At 41.5% G+C, this 17,462-nt stretch overlaps 1 protein-coding gene across 1 annotated transcript in view; it reads left to right on the top strand.

Annotated features, from left to right (window-relative positions):
* The window catches only part of LOC130924555 (ankyrin repeat and BTB/POZ domain-containing protein 2-like), a 67,017-nt gene that overhangs the window by 31,182 nt on the left and 18,373 nt on the right, over window positions 1-17,462 (top strand). Inside the window, exons 6-13 of the mRNA XM_057851201.1 lie at window positions 278-367; window positions 457-558; window positions 780-876; window positions 7,869-8,004; window positions 8,130-8,368; window positions 13,788-13,966; window positions 14,488-14,593; window positions 14,661-14,763. Of these exons, the coding sequence (XP_057707184.1) occupies window positions 278-367; window positions 457-558; window positions 780-876; window positions 7,869-8,004; window positions 8,130-8,368; window positions 13,788-13,966; window positions 14,488-14,593; window positions 14,661-14,763 (1,052 nt within the window). The remainder of the gene's footprint in view (window positions 1-277; window positions 368-456; window positions 559-779; window positions 877-7,868; window positions 8,005-8,129; window positions 8,369-13,787; window positions 13,967-14,487; window positions 14,594-14,660; window positions 14,764-17,462) is intronic.

The following is a 17,462-nucleotide window of genomic DNA, read 5'->3' as shown; positions in this document are numbered from 1 at the left end:
AATATTGCATTTTCTATCTTTGAGCAGAATTCTAGCTTTGTATAGGCTAATGTTCCTATTGCTGAAAGCACAAAAGTGTGTAATAATCTACTAGCACATTTATATTTTGCATTTTGTTTTCTTACTGTACCGAAAATGAACCGAACCGTGACCTCAAAGCCGAGGTGCATACCGAACCGAGATTTTTGTGTACCGTTACACCCGTACTGACAACGCTTAAGAAGTACAGTATATTTTTTTGTACACTTAATGACACACTGTGTGGGTATGTGTGCAGGGAATGTCTCCTCTGATGTATGCTGCATCTGCAGGAGATGAGGCTCTGGTTCAGATGCTCATAGATGCTGGTGTTAACCTGGATCTGCAGGTAGAACAGAGCTGTTACTCTGCTCATCCACATTATTACATCATATGTGGAGTCAATTGTGAGAGGTCTACCCCATTGCTTTTGGACAGGTCCCCAGCTGTTCTGCCAGACACCCATCTGTTCAACCCGGCAGTCGACGCTGGGTTGCTCTAACTTTTGCTGTGCTGCACAGTCACCTGTCTGTCACCCAGGTGAAGTATTGACTCATTGACCTGCGTATGTGCTGTCGAGATTTGAATATCTGATAAAGCTGCTTTAGCAAAAAAGGACAAGATAAAAAACAAACAAACAAAAAACAACAACAAATCAATTCCAATTTTACATAATTGAAAGAGGATATGACTTTCCACACAAACAACGTAAGGAATATCCAGGAAATGCTGTCTAACAATGTCCTTCTTCAATGTGGTAGATATTGCTGGAGGCTGGAGCAGATGTTGAGGGTGGGGTCCTGTTGAATGGGAGAGAAAGCTCTGCTGAGACACCACTACAGCTTGCTGCTGCTGCAGGTTAGTGGTGTAGTGCATGACTGCATACCCTTAGAAGGTATATGAACACTCTGCCCATTAATGCGGGAATATGCAATGTGTAAGGGCCCGTTTACTCGGAGATGGTCTGACCACATCAACAGAAAACACTCCATTACAGACTTGTAATGTACAAATCTAGTTTTCATGCCATGCAATAGAGGGCAATGCAGTTTTACAAAGTCGCAGTCAGTGCGCACACTTCCTTGACAAGATCCTCCTCAGCTCAGGTTGTGTGTGTAGACCAGGGGTCCCCAAACTATTCCACACAGGGCAGCAGTGGGTGCTGGATTTCTTTCCAACAAAATAGGACGACACCTTTGCAGCCAGTCTGGTGTCTTACAAGTGTAATCAGTTGATTGTAGTCAGAAACCTATGTTTGTTCTATGCTTGACTGGTAGGAACAAAAACCAGCACCCACATCTGCCTCTGGGACCGGTTTTGGCAACCCTGGTGTAGACAATCAGCATTAGTTTTTGATACTTGTAGCATTGAAATGGTAATGTCAGCCTTGTGGTTTTCTGTTTGGACATATGGAAGATTACAATTACTACTTCGCGTTATGCTGTACTATAAAACATCAAAATGTCAACGTAACCTCGACTGGGAGCCACGCTGATCTAACTGCACAAATATCCATTAAGGACACTCAACTTGTAGTTTATTCTTGCACTAGTTGTAAATTCAGTGCAACACTCCTCAACTTTTGGAAGAAGAGGGAGATACTGAACGTTGAGGAAGAAAAAGGCAGTAAGACAGGCTTGAGTACAATGCGATACTCGCTGTCAATTTTTCCATGTCCATTGAAAAGTTTAAGAAAATCCTTGTTTACCGTCGCTTTGGAATTCAAGCTGATGTCCACCACTCTGGCAGCCATTCAACCCAGGAGTGACACGCTCAGGACTTTCATGACATAACTGTCCTCTGTTGTATGTTTTAGACTAGAGTTATACTTTTTACTGAGGTGTGGCTTTGGTAGCATGCCTTTTACCTTGAGACTTGTACCTCCTGGTCTGATCATAACTTTCAGAGGTTTTTATTAGGGGACTAGCAGGCGAGCAACCAGGTGTGGAGCCAAGTGCTCGTAAGCAGGGAAGGGTATGGGATTATTTAAAATGCATAGACTTCATAATATATTGACATGACACGGGGTGCAGGGCTGATCCATAGAGGGCCTATATTTTAAAAAACTTAAAATTCAAATATTTTTAAAACCAAAGTTGCTACTGACCTACAACCAAAACAGGTATCTGCCTTAGACATACTGTATATGAGTCTCCATAAGCAGCGGCATAAAAAAATTCAAAGTTTCTCACTCATAAAATCCTCATTAATTATTTTTAATAGAAGTATAACAAAATTTAAAATGGCTATAAAATTCTCGGATTTTACACTAGATGCAGAAAAATCACCAAATGCAGAGATAATCACCTATATTTTCAAGATCAATAGCAATATTTAACATATCATTAAGTTTTTGCCCAAAATAGCAACTTTTTTTTAATTTAGCACATATTTGACATGTTTTCAAGTGCTAACAAATCACTCAATTTTCACATCAGAAATGTCATACTTGAGAAAAGCATGCAGAATCAATTATAAACAATATTCAAAGAAATTATAAATTCTATAAACAATCAAAACTTATTATCTATTGAATTCCGATGTCACTATGGGTCATGGGGAGAGATGGCCACTTGAAGACAGCTCAGCTCTCCCCTGTCCACCAGCTCGACCAGTATGTTGAACATCGGACATTAACAAGACCAAACAGATTGGGTGGCAAAGGGCCACATTTCTCATGAATGTGAACCTAATTAATTGATAAGCTAAATGATCAATGCAAAATAAATCCATATCGATTGATAGAAACTTTTACGTGCATTGGTTCAGGTGATACATTGTTCGATTCAAACCTTTGTTTTCAAAAACTACTAAAGAAACATTTTGAAAACTTCCAGAATAAATGTCTGGTTTTTATTAGCAAACATAAACATAATGAAAATAATCCACTTACGGTAATAATGTTAGGGTCACGTCCATCCTTACAACATACGGGAAGACAATCTAAATTTCCTATATACAGTGGGGCAAATACGTATTTAGTCAACCCCTAATTGTGCAAGTTCTCCCACTTGAAAATATTAGAGAGGCCTGTAATAGTCAACATGGGTAAACCTCAACCATGAGAGACAGAATGTGGAAAAAAACCCAGAAAATCACAATGTTTGATTTTTAAAGAATTTATTTGCAAATCATGGTGGAAAATAAGTATTTGGTCAATACCAAAAGTTCATCTCAATATTTTCATATGTACCCTTTGTTGGCAATAACAGAGGCCAAACGCTTTCTGTAACTTCACAATCTTTTCACACACTGTTGCTGGTATTTTGGCCCATTCCTCCATGCAGATGTCCTCTAAAGCAGTGATGTTTTGGGGCTGTCATTGGGCAACACGGACTTTCAACTCCCTCCTCACCCCGTGGCGTCAAAATGATAACAAGAACAGTGAGCAAAAATCCCAGAACCACATGGGGGGGACCTAGTGAATGATCTACAGAGAGCTGGGACCACAGTAACAAAGGCTACTATCAGTAACACAATGCGCCGCCAGGGACTCAAATCCTGCACTGCCAGATGTGTCCCACTGCTGAAGAAAGTACACGTCCAGGTCCGTCTGCGGTTCGCTAGAGAGCATTTGGATGATCCAGAAGAGGACTGGGAGAATGTGTTATGGTCAGATGAAACCAAAATAGAACTTTTTGGTAGAAACACAGGTTCTCCTGTTTGGAGGAGAAAGAATACTGAATTGCACCATACGCACTGTGAAAAATGGGGGTGGAACATCATGCTTCGGGGCTGTTTTTCTGCAAAGGGAGCCAGACGACTGATCTGTGTAGAGGAAAGAATGAATGGGGCCGGGTATCGAGAGATTTTGAGTGAAGATCTCCTTCCATCAGCAAGGGCATTGAAGATGTGACATGGCTGGGTCTTTCAGCATGACAATGATCCCAAATACACAGCCAGGGCAACAAACGAGTGGCTTTGTAAGAAGCATTTCAAGGTCCTGGAGTAGCCTAGCCAGTCTCCAGGTCTCAACCCCATCGAAAATCTGTGGAGGGAGTTGAAAGTCCGTGTTGCCCAACGACATCCCCAAAACATCACTGATCTAGAGGATATCATCATGGAGGAATGGGCCAAAATACCAACAACGGTGTGTGAAAAGCTTGTGAAGAGTTACAGAAAATGTTTGGCCTCCGTTATTGCCAACAAAAGGTACATAACGAAGTATTGAGATGGACTTTTGGTATTGACCAAATACTTATTGTCTACCATGATTTGCAAATAAATTCTTTAAAAATCAAACATTGTGATTTTCTGTTTTTTTTTTCCCCCACATTCTGTCACTCACGGTTGAAGTCTACCCATGTTGACAATTACAGGCCTCTCTAATATTTTCAAGTGGGAGAACTTGCACAATTAGTGGTTGACTACATATTTACTTGCCCCACTGTAACTGAACTCAATATACAATGCAAATAAGTTTGCTTAAAAGTTGGTGGGAATAATTTGGGCATCCTGAAAAGTGTTATGTCCCTACCAGTGCCTAATTTGTAAATCCTAAGGTGCTGGAACGTAAAGTACATATGACAGCGCAGGGATCATGAGACGAGCACAGGTCCCGGAACATACGCAGAAAATGGTGCTGAAACAACACGCAAATGCTCATTTGCCATGCTGTGGGACTTACAAGCCTCAATTTCAGATAATATCCATGGTATAAATGTTATAACAACAATTTACAATTATTTAGGCTATACTCTGCACAGCACAGCACTCTGCACCACATGACCACAGTTGGGACCTACAGTAACGTACTGTCTAACTTGTATAACAAAAAAAAATATATCAGAGATTTTAATCAATAACACAAACCCATTCTTTTGCGAGTTTCAAAAGAAACTCGGCCTCGGCTTCTCTGGCCCCATATTTCCCACTGCCTTACAAATTGTACAGCCCAAACCCGAATTTCCCATAACAGTACTGGCCTGTTGCACCGGTTGTTGGTGGTCTACCTGGCTCACTGCTAGCGCTGCAGCTGGTCCCCACGCCGGGTAGCGCTGAACCTGACCAGCTAATGCCACGGTAGCAGCCTTCTGCCCCGGCTTGGCTGGCTGTCCGTGAACATGGCCAGCTGCTGTGGCGCTAGCCTCCTGCTTTTAGCATGCCTCCTCCATTAGCATGATTGCTGCATCTGCCCTCATCGCTGTTTGTTGCTTTTCTGACTCATTTTGAACCATCTTCCTTTTTTTTGAAAAAGGAAAGTAAATGCAACTGTCTTTTTGGCATGTTGAAATACCATTTGATACTGGCTGCTTGCTCCCCAGATGCCACAAATTTCCAAAGTTTTTGTCAACAAATCTCCAACTCTTTCAAATGACGTTAAATTTTCATAAACAACATTGTTACCGACACACCCAAGGGGCCGCTGTTCCGTTTCAGTGTGACCGGCATTGCCAGTTTTGCGTAGAAGAAGTGGGCGAGCGTAAGGGGGAGAGAGAGGGAGTGAAAAGGAGAGTTGAGCAGGACTGCGGTGTTGACTGGCCGACTGTCCCCCGTTGGTTTTTGTTTACTTAATAAAAGTCTCCATGCAACAGCCATCCGAGGAGTCTCTGTGTTTTTCTACACTACACCACCTCCCCGAAGGAAGAACCGGACGTAGGAGCGACGACGAACGAGCCACGGAAATTGCCGGTCCACATTTTATTATTATTTTCTCTATACGAGAGGTGCCGGATCCGCCCAAATAAGTCCCGGAACACAGGGAGGCCAAAATCAAGAGTTGGGGTATTTCTTTGATGCCCAAAACGATGTTTCCTCCCGTCCGGTGCGTCAGAGCTCGTCCCGAGACCACAAAATTTCTAATCATACGCCAGTTTATGTCACGATGAGGAGTAGGGTACCCAAAATCGGCACCGGCCCGAATATAAACCGACATTTAGTCAGCTGAGCATGATTGTAAAATGAAACTTGATCGACAAGGGGCTGGTGTGTGCCGAAAAATAGCTGCCCCGCGTGAAATCTCCCCCCTGACGGGAGCGCTTATTTATAACACTTTATTGATGTGAAAACATCAAATGATTTCATGGGCGCATTACAGTAATGGATTTACGACTGTAAGATCAGTTTGAAATAATTAAATTACAAAGAATATTAGTACTGTATTTTAGTAACAAATCGTGGACTGGGCCACATAACCATCTTGGAACAGAAATGTATTAGTCTACAGGTTTTCACGACCATATCCCAATGACAATCATACAGGTATGACATTTATTAGTTCAAGCCGAGTAAGATAATATATTTTCACGGTAAAAGTCGTTTCCGTGTGGACGCTCCCGTCAGGGGGGACATGATTTCACGCAGGGCGGCTATTTTTCGGCACAACACCTGTTGTTGCGCTCACCTTCTTGCTGCGCAACCGTGGCGACGAGCTTCGTAGTCTCCGTCTGATGATGTCTGCGATCATGTTGGCATCATATTGATGTTTTCGCCGCTGTCTGATGGCTGTCGACACAAACGCATCATGGACCGAGATAAACAAACCGTGCTGCTTTAGAGATTTGCCCTTTTAACAATGGGCACACAGCAACTACTAAAATGATCGTTTATCTTCTCTGTCTGTTACTGCAACCAACTGCCACACATACCTTCACCACTTTGATTAATCAATGTTAACGATTGTCAGGAAGGTTTTTGGGTTCGTTTACTAGGCGGTGATTCCTTAGACAAGCAGACAAACACGCAGTAATAGGAGGAATGTACGTATCGGTAATATGTAAACATGATGAGCTGATGGACAATATGGCAGCACCGGTCAGGGGGGCGAAGTTGTGACGTCACGTGATTATGGCTTTCCTACAAGATTCTTGGTTAGAGGTGAAAAAACCAGGAAATTACCGTTCATGTTACATAAATATTTCGAATTATAACGCTAGTGAGAAATCCAATATGGCGGCTGTAGCGGCTAGGTTTTCACATTGTATTCACGTTTCAAATTGCATGTATGGTGCGAAAAATATAACAATTACCTTGAATCCTCGACCAAATCACTCTTGAGACACTCGTGCCTGCTTGTAGGCTTGAGTTTCATCCTGTTTCAAGCTAAATCCGGCGTTAGAACGCAGAGTGTGTGTTTGAGAATTGCTCTCCGTCATGTCAATGTCATTGCGATGCCTATGTAAAAATTTTTTATTGTCAAGGTCCAAAAATGTACAAACGAAAACAGAGGAGACAAACGAAAGACTGGGTATCAAAAACAGACTTACGAACAAAACAGAAACAAGGCTTGGGTGGGGGTTGAGGAATACATGTCTGACATTGCACATATTTTATTAAAAAAATATTTTTTTTAATGAGTTACTCACACGAGTACCAGGAGATTGTGTGAAAGGTTTTAAGCACAATCTTCCTCAATGCCCTCCTCTGTATCTCCACCACTACAGAGGTTGATTGGTAAATTCTTCTTGGGTAGCATGTTTATTAGCAATAGCTTGCACTATATTCATCTGCTTTCTGCTCTTTTTATGTTTATGTTTTGATGGATGAAATTCTTTGATTGTTTATAAAACGCACATTTTTTATCAGCGAGTTGTGAGTGTTAGCGGCAAAGGCAATGCAAGGCACGTCTTCGAACCACTTTTCAGAAAAAAAAAACTCTTGTTCAGCTCTTGTTCCGGCTCAGTTAGGAGTTTATTTTTTTGATGGTGAAACACCAAAGAAGCCATTTGAAGTCTTATTTTTTTGGGCATCTTAAAAAGGTACGCAAAGGCGTGTCGTGATGCACATGACGTTACACCCATGTGATTTCTATTGCGAATGTGTAGTTGCGTACCAATTATGTGCAGCTCTGCCTATTAGATGTGTATTCACATTGCACACCTCGGCCTGACACTAATCATTGATTGTTCTAGGTCACTATGACATGGTGAGCTTACTGCTCACACATGGAGCAGATCCTTTGCTTAAAGTGGATCATGGGAGCTCTATAACATCACCACTAAATGATGAAATGAATTGTTTCAGCTGTGCAGCTGCACATGGACACCGGTGAGACGTTCATCCCTATCCTTTGTTTTTGTTTTTTTTTTTATCAAGCAATTTAGTTTTCTTTTACAGTACCACCAATAAAAGTGCTACATCACACCTGATTACATCAACTTTGTTTCCTCAAGAAACATTTTGAGGAGACTGCTGTTGCAACCACAGCAAAGGAAGGAGGACGTCCTTTCCCTGGAGGAGATCCTGGCTGAAGGAGTGCAGGAGACACCAATTGCAATGTGCTGTCCCTCTTCTGACAGCTCAAATGCCATTTCAAGAGTTTGCAAGGCCCGGATGAAGGCCCTTCAACAAGCAGCATATTACAGCGCTGAGCACGGCTACCTGCATATCACAATGGAGCTACGTGAGATGGGTAAGCATGTGAAGCAAACTGTTGGCTGAGGGCCTGAAACGTTCTTTAATCTTTATTTCTTGTATTTATACTTTAATGTATCCTATATTTGCATTCATCAGATGTAATCAATCATTGTAAAAATGTGGCAAAGAAAACTTGTGGCACAACATTTGCACACCCGATGAAAAGGTTTTACAATGTGTTACTTCATTCTATGCATGTTTTTAATCGGATGTACGTAGGGGTGAAAGTGGGCCGAAATGCGCAGGATCGGCGTTCCGCCATGAAATATGATGGCAGAACGCTCTTCCGGCATACGGTGCTGTGTTCCTGAAAATATGACAGCAACTGTCAAAACCCCATGTTTAAAAAAACCCTGCCACGCTGCCACACATGCATCTCCAATAAGAACAATCTACTAACGTAAGATTTACATACTGTACATAAGTGTTCACAACAAGCCTAATAAAGAGCTTAGTTAGCGTCATCCGTTTCCACTGATATGTATTATTCTTTTATTCTACGTAGTTCTTCCCAGCGTCCCTCTCTATCTGACAAGTCGCGTCGCTTTGCACACATACTGTAGTTAGTGCATATGCACTGCAGGGCACGCAGGGAAAAAAAAACAAAAACAAAGGACTCTGCTGTCCGTTTAATGGCGTACCGCAAGCAACACATCACTTCCGCTCATTAATATTCATGACATTGCTAAGTAGGGACAAGCCGCCGTTTGTTCCTAATACGAAATGAATGGAAATCGTGTACGAAGGAGATGTTTACAGAGCTAAACCTACCAATTCTCTCCGAAACTGATGTGCCTGGTGCCAAATTCATTGGCAAAGATGTGGAAGGACATAAAAATATTCAGTTAAAGAGATGGCTTGAGTGTCGAAGGCTGAAAAAGACGAAAAAAACGAGCCAACCTAAGCATAGCCTTAGCTTTTTTATCGACGCGACTGACAATGACAGTCTCCTTCTTCAACAAGCCATCCTTTACCATCAGCCCTGTCTTTCTTATATATCCTGTGGTTGTCCTACGTCTCTGACCGTTCTTGGGAGTAATTTAGTTAGCTTTGTGTAGCAATCGCAAATGCTACTCAGTGACAGCCAAAAACGGTAACAGTGGCAGTCAAATACCATTGTAATTCTTTTCAGGTCATTCATTGTCAGACAGAAGCAGTACAGCACAACGTTACGCTAAAAAAATAAGTTAAAAATATAAAAATGGCTTACCTCTTTGTCCTCTGAAAGACCATGCCAACCCAATAAAATGTTTACTGATTTTGGAATGTGAATGGATTCACCGAGCTGGTGTTAAAGTCTGTGCAAGTTGATTCAGTCTTCACATTTTTTCCTCCCGAGCTTTTGGTTTCCGGAAACGTATGAAGAAAACGTCCTTCATGTGTCGTAATGTCTAGAGTCGTTTCTACAAGTTCCAAAAAAGCAATGCGTGATCGGCATGTTCGTTTTTGAAAGATTACCGGCGAAAAGTAGCACAAATTACGTTGTTTCTATGCAAGGGCGGGTCTATAATGTCCCACTTCGGCTGTACTTCCGCTTTACGATGCAACGTCACGGTCTAAAAATAGCATGCGTGCGGTATGCCATTGGTGGACATACTGACATGTGATCAGCATGGCTAGTTAGCTGTGATTGGTTCAAATGCACCTTTTTTTTTGGAACAAGCATGACAATGATCCCAAAACCACAGCCAGGGCAACAAAGGAGTGTCTTCGTTAGAAGCATTTCAAGGTCCTGGAGTGGCCTAGCCAGTCTCCATGTCTCAACCCCATAGAAAATCTGTGGAGGGAGTTGAAAGTCCGTGTTGCCCAACGACAGCCCCCAAAAAAATCACTGTTCTAGAGGAGATCTGCATGGAGGAATGAGCCAAAATACCAGCAACAGTGTGTGAAAAGCTTGTGAAGAGTTACAGAAAACGTTTGGCCTCCATTATTGCCAACAAAGGGTACATAAGAAAGTATTGAGATGAACTTTTGGTATTGACCAAATACTTATTTTCCACAATGATTTGCAAATAATTTTTTAAAAAACCAAACAATGTGATTTTCTGTTTTTTCCCCCCACATTCTGTCTCTCATGGTTGAGGTTAAACCATGTTGACAATTACAGGCCTCTCTAATATTTTCAAGTGGGAGAACTTGCACAATTAGTGGTTGACTAAATACTTATTTGCCCCACTGTATTTGATATGGAGCAGCTAGAAGTGAAAAACAAACTAAAGACGGAGTACGGTAGGAAAAGGAGAGTGGGGAATGGAAAGGCTTCAAATTGATTGTTGAAGATGCTTTACTGAAACCTGTGTCGTCTTCGCTGAATGTAAACGCTTTGCTCTCATACGAGAAATATATTTAACAAACTTTTCCAGTGTTATTTCGTTGTGTAAATGCATTTATAATGATCATAAAAATATGTAGACTATGTAAACATTGAGAAAACTTATTTTTTTTCTGCCAACTTGAAGAGATTAAAATAAATGTCAAATCCACTATCCGCCTGATAGAATAGTCACACAAATATAAAAGATATAAATGTTTATTGTTAAACTGGGAGAATTCGTTACAAAAAACAGGTTTTGTTATCTTTGTGCACAGGCATCGTCACAAATGTGATCACACAAAACGCAACCACGCATCGCATCCCCGCATTTCCTCCTTCTCCTAAGTCCTAACAAATACATTTCGGGGATTTTTTCGGGTTCGGGCCTGCAAATCAAGTTAATTGATTGGGCCGGGTCGGGCTTTAAAGTGCGTACGACAGGAGGAAAAAAGTCTTAAATAGGATTATTATGTGAATTAGAATCATATTTTTAGACGATTCGACTATATACAACAATTTAGCAAAGCGTAGATGATGAGAAATTAGTATTTTAATTTGCCGGTTAGCCGTGCCTACCATTATAGGGCTCTAGCATCCCCAACAGGCGGATGACGTTAGCGGAGTCACGATTTCATCTGATTTAGCATGCAGCCCATTGAGGGGGAATTATTCAGAACGAGGAAAACGCGACGAAGAGAGCCGCAAAATGTCATTGTTTCAGTCTCTCTACTGCAATATTTTTACAGGATATTCTTTTTATCCAAGTATTTTTCCCCAATAGCTAAATAGATGGCTTGAGAAGGACCAGTAAGCCCGTCGAGGGGAAATTATTCTCAACGAGGAAAACGTGAGCTGCAAAATGTCATTGTTTCTGTTTCTCTACTTCAATATTTTTTACAGGGTATTCTTTTTCCCCAATTCCCCAATTGCTAAATACCGTAAATGGCATGGTCATGACAAATAACAGTTTTGTGCTAAATGGAATATGAAATAATAAAAATGCACTTATTCAGGATGACATGGCAAAATTACTCCATAATGGTCAAAACTGTCGACTTCACCTTTACCGTTGCACCTCCCGAACGATATTTTATGACACCTAAATCGGGCTTATGTCATTTCCCTTCCCCGGCTTCAGAGAATGTAAACAAACAAGAGGCGTGACAGCTAGCCGACATGCTAACCCGAACCGAGTGATATTTCAAAGTCTTCGAAGCGGAAAATCACACATAACTAGCCCGGATCATTTGACATGACGACTGGGTTGTCGATTGTTTTCGCTGATCGGCAAACCGCCCGGCAGAGAGCAATTTACAGCTCGTTACCCGGAGGAGGGCGGCTGCAGTTGTTGTGCAGCTAACGTACAGCTAATGTGCATGAGGACAGCTTTTTACATGCCTATCAATGATCAAACGTAAGTAGTCCTTTATTTAAAGAAAGTTTGTAGTGTTTACTTTGTAATCGCTGTATTCACGGCTATTTTTAACACAAAGTTGCAATTTCTGATCGGTCGGAAAATTTGACAGAACACCGGGCACACCAAGAGTGCAAAAGCCCAGTATAGTGCTCGCCCGGTGGGGGGATGTGCGACAAGCCACCGGTTGTCGGCCAAGGGGACAAGGAGCTTGTCAGCCACAAAATGCAAGCCAGCTCTGTGTTAAACTGATCCCAGTATTTGATATAATACAAAACACGATGTTTACTCACTTCCTCTTATGTCCCATGGTCCCACAGCAGTAGGGCTTGTTTTGGCCAATATCCACCGGTGAATGGCAACCTTTTGAAACTCCAAAAAGGCGCACATGCCTCTCCCTCATACAGCAAGATTTTTCTGCAGTCGTTTGGCTGGCGTGATGCGAAAAATAAACGTATTAATCCGCTAAATCAGCTAAATCCTTTGTCCTTCTCATACAACAGTACGGCTGTGTAGTGAAGAGGACTCCTACACGTCACACGCCCTCTTTCTCAACTTGAGACTGTTGCCGGAAGTCACTCATTTTCATGGCGCGGGATTAAAAAAACTAAATACATATAGCGATCGCTTTAACACACATCCAAGCGGTCCATTTCATTCAGGGGAATGTGCTAACCACTGTGAAAGCTGTTGTGTTATATTGTGTGTTATGTTTATAACTGTGCCAAAAGCAGTTTTAGGATTTCGGTGGTTTTAGGGGGTTTAAGTCCCAACCCCCCCCCCCAAAGGGCTCTGTGCCGAACTTTATGTTAGGGAGTTCCGGCAAGCAATTCTTGCCACTTTCACTCCTGGATGTACGTGTATTTGGCATATCATACACACTGCTCTGTTAATGTGCATAATAAGTGGTAAAATCATACAGAACATAAATTATTCATGATTCAATTTGATTGTTGACATGGAGTTGGATGCGGCATGTTGGTTGAGTGGTTAGCATGTCCGCCCTGAGGCCAAATTATACCGGACGCTTGTGTTGACTGCGTACTCCGCAGTACGCCAAAAATAGGACAAAAGATACCGGCTGTGCACAACTACGGTCCGTTAGCTACTGTACATCCCGTCGTGAGCTCTTGCGTGGTCGTGCGCGATAATGTGCCATAAAAAACAACGACAAACACACAGTCTGCACTCAAAAGAAAAGCAGAGAGAGAGAGGTGGACTTGATTTGACTGAACATTTTTTCTACTTTCTATCTATGACGCGAGGCGAGGTGCACCCAAATGTAGGAAAGCCACGGAGGCTAGTGGGACAGGCGTGGTCCAAACATGTTTTACTTAGAGCTAACAAAAAACAAAGTACAAACAAAAGACAAGGGGAACCAAAAAACACTAAGGAGAACAAAACACTGGTATTAAAAACAACTTACTATGGGAAGGCACAGGAAGACAGAGGGCTCAGACATAGGCTTCGACTAGACATTGACGATGACGCAACAAGGACTGAACAAAAACGGGGAGCTTAAATACAAAGACATGTAAAGAGACAATATGGAAGCAGATTTGTGGAGACACAATGAGCAGGCCACGACGGGTGAAAAAATTGGGCAATCACAAGGACACATTAGGGCACAACCTTAGATAGAAGCCAACTCAAACCATGACACTTCATGTGTTGCATTTTGCCCAGGTGTCCCCTGGAGGCTTCACACCTGGCTGGAGTCCCTGCGCAAAGCTCAACAACTGTCTCGAGAAGAAATCATCATCTCACTCCTCACAGAGTTCCGTTCTATGAGAAAAGAGGAGTATACCCCGGAACTCGTGTCCATGGGCGTTCCACTCCTGTTTGACATGCTTGAAACCAGCAAGGTACAGTACATAGAGTTAATGATGCCCTAGTATGCTTTCAGACCTATGGTCCGTTTGTTTTGTTCCGATTTAGGGGCAAAATCGTTACAGTTGTCCCACATAAAATAACAATGGAGCATCATAAGCAAGCACTACTTTGTTTCAATCCATTTTTGTAAAAACAGATTTGTCAATGTGCACACAGTCAGCACATCACAGCATGCTATCACAGGACAGTACTTATGGCCCATAAGGTCAGCTTCATTAGGTTATTGTCTTTTTAACTGTGCATAGCATGTTTGCGTTTCGTTTGCTGTGTAGGCTCTATCCTAACCCTAAACGAATCGCTATAGTGCTGGAATGGAAGCAGGTCAAGACCACCTCCCCTGGACGTTCTCGGCTCACTTGTGTTATTCCGCGTCCGAGCTCGATTGCTGTATTCTGTCTGAAAGCGGCCTTAGTTCCAATTTGACTGAAAATGAATTGAAAGTTATAGTTTGAGGGTCTGTTAATGAATCTGACTATATGAATTCCACCCTTAGGACTATGTTATAACCAAAAGCCTGGCCTCTGTTCTTTCTCAATGCTACGGTGCTTCTGCCATTCCTGCCATCCCACCCATGGACGTCAGACAGTCAACACAGCTTGGTACTCTATCACTTCATTCCAATGTTATTATAGGAATTTAAGGATTAAATGTTACCCTTGTCCACAGATATTCATTTCCTGAACAATAACGAGATGTCTGATGTAACATTCATGGTGGACGGACGCCCATTCTTTGCTCACCGGGTGTTGTTGATGTCAGCTTCTGAACGGTCTGATTGCTTATTTGTCTTATCTACTACACAATGCTGTTTCAAGTCTTACTTAATCCAGATAGCCACAACAGTGTATTACACGACACTACTTTTACAGTATGTTTAATACATTTTTATCAACTTTGCATTCATTAATTCATTCATCCTCTGTGCCACTTATCCTCACAAAGGTACAGAGGTGGGTAGTCATGCGTTACATTTATTTCGTTACATTTACTTGAGTAACTTTTTGAGAAAAATGTACTTAGTTTTACCACAACACACTTTTTACTATCACTTGAGTAGATTTGTGAAGAAGAAATTCTTACTCCTTTACTTAGGGATACACTAGATTTGTTAAAAATTTCCCCTTTGTTCTACATATTAGATTTTACTTCGTTTTCCAGCTCACTGGGCTCTACCAGTTTCACCAATAAAATGTCGCAACAATAGCCACATAACCCCATTACACCAATCAGAAGTAAATATACAGTCACATGACCAGGCACAACCTCGTAGTTGGAAGTCCCATAATAACTCTGGCCTGTTCAATCATGAGGTGTCTTTAAAGCCCCGTAAAAAATAAACGATTTGGCATCGAGCTTGGTTGTCAACACAACATAAAAGTGCGGATTTCAATCCCTATCATAGTTTTTATTTAACACCGATAGACTATGGAAAACTGGAGCTATGATCATTTTAATTTATTGTGAGGAAATGTTTTTTCTCCACTAGATGGGGCTCATGCTCTTAGGAAAGGGGATGTTTTATTTCTGTTGATTTTTCTAGTTGGAATTTGATTTTTTTTTTTTTTTTTGTATTTCTTTGTCTTAATGTGGTCATGTAATAAGGTGTAGTACGGCAAAATAATAACAGTTTATATAGATGACATTGTGCTGAAAAGAAAGATATACCATTGTTTAAAAAAAAAAATCCGACATTGTAAGCATTTAGTCATTACCTGGATGTCCTTTTTACAATTACCGTATTTTTCGGACTACAAGTCGCTCCTGAGTATAAGTCGATCCAGCCATAAAATGCCCAACGAAGAGAAAAAAAACATATACAAGTCGCACCGGAGTATAAGTCGAATTTTGGGGGGAAATTTACTTGATAAAATCCAACACATAGAACAGACATGTCATCTTGAAAGGCAATTTAATATAAAAATACAATAGAGAACAACATGCTAAATAAATATACAGTGTACAGTGCATGAACAACGAAATGTGAATATACTGTCCTACGCTACAGCTCGGTCCTGGCTGTACAGCGAACTCCCAAAAGACAATGCTGGACGTCCGTATAATTTGCTGAATCAATTTGGTCCTCGATAGAAAACAGGTTCGCATCAACGTAAATAAATGATAATTAGGTACTATTAGTAATAAGTAACAGGTTAGCATGCATTCGCTATCATTAGCACATCGTTCAAACAACCACACAACTGGCTCTAAGTGTCCGATCGCGGGTGGAAAACACACAACAACAACAGAAAAGATGATACACCCAGGCGTTGCCTCTGTAGAGATGATTTTAAAGCATAAACAATGAAAGTAGGCTCGCAGCCGTCTATTCTCTCTCACTGTAACTCGCCCACTCACTCAGAGCTACGTAGCTGTCCGTCTTCTTCTCGCGTGTGAGCACTCTTCTCCATGTAAACAAGTGCGAGTGCGCCCTCACGTGGGCATGAAAGCGCCACAAACTAAATGCATCCATTTCAAGATAAAAACGTCAATAATACAATTGAACATACTCTGCCAAAGGCAGAACGCGAACGTGGCCATAGCTATAAAGAGTTATTCAGATAACTATAGCATAAGAACATGCTAACAACTTTACAAAACCATCAGTGTCACTGCAAAACACCAAAATAACATGTGAAATTATATCATAATGTGTTAATAATTCCACACATAAGTCGCTCCTGAGTATAAGTCGCACCCCGAGCCAAAATATAAAAAAAAACGCGCCTTATAGTCCGAAAAATACGGTACCTACTTTTTTTTGTTACTGGTACTTGAGTCAATTTTGAGATGTCTACTTTTACTTTTACTTAAGTAATATTATTTTTGATGTAATGCTACTCTTTTGTAAAATTTTGGATACTCTACCTACCTATGACCCCATCGCAGGTAACTATGGGCAGCAGGTGGGGTACACCCTGAATTCCTAAGGACAATTGATAGCGTTGTGTGCATTTTCTGGTTGCAGGAGAAAAATGGAGTAACCAAAGAAAGCAATCGCAACTATGGGTGTGACAATGTGTCAAAAAGGTGATATACTGCAATATTTTGCAGCCTATCCTAAAACTTGCCGGCAAATATCCTTGGTGGCAAGCATAATGAGTTGTCCAATCGTGAAAGGTTTCTCAGCTTTAGCAATACGGTTCGCTATGAGGTATGATGCTCTCAGTGCATTCGCTTTTGTTGCCTCATTTGATAGCTTTTAGCCACATGTTATGCAGAATGGATTTGGTTGTAGGTTCCTCTTCTTGCTCAGCAGGTGGCCTTTTGCCTGTAAAAAAGCTGTCGAAAGACGTCACTGCCTGCAGCACACATCCAACACCAGATAAAGTTACTGTTTACACTGACTGGCGCTGGGCTGCTATAGGTGTGCAAATACTAGAGGTGTGCATCGGCACTGCGCTCACGATTCGATTCGATTACGATTCGGAGGGCCACGATTCGATTCGATTCGATTTGATCCGATTCAGA

The sequence above is a fragment of the Corythoichthys intestinalis genome, chromosome 1 (assembly GCF_030265065.1).
Source record: "Corythoichthys intestinalis isolate RoL2023-P3 chromosome 1, ASM3026506v1, whole genome shotgun sequence".
NCBI lineage: Eukaryota > Metazoa > Chordata > Actinopteri > Syngnathiformes > Syngnathidae > Corythoichthys > Corythoichthys intestinalis.
The sequence above is the reverse complement of the archived record's forward strand: the minus strand, read 5'-3'. Positions and strand labels throughout refer to the sequence as shown.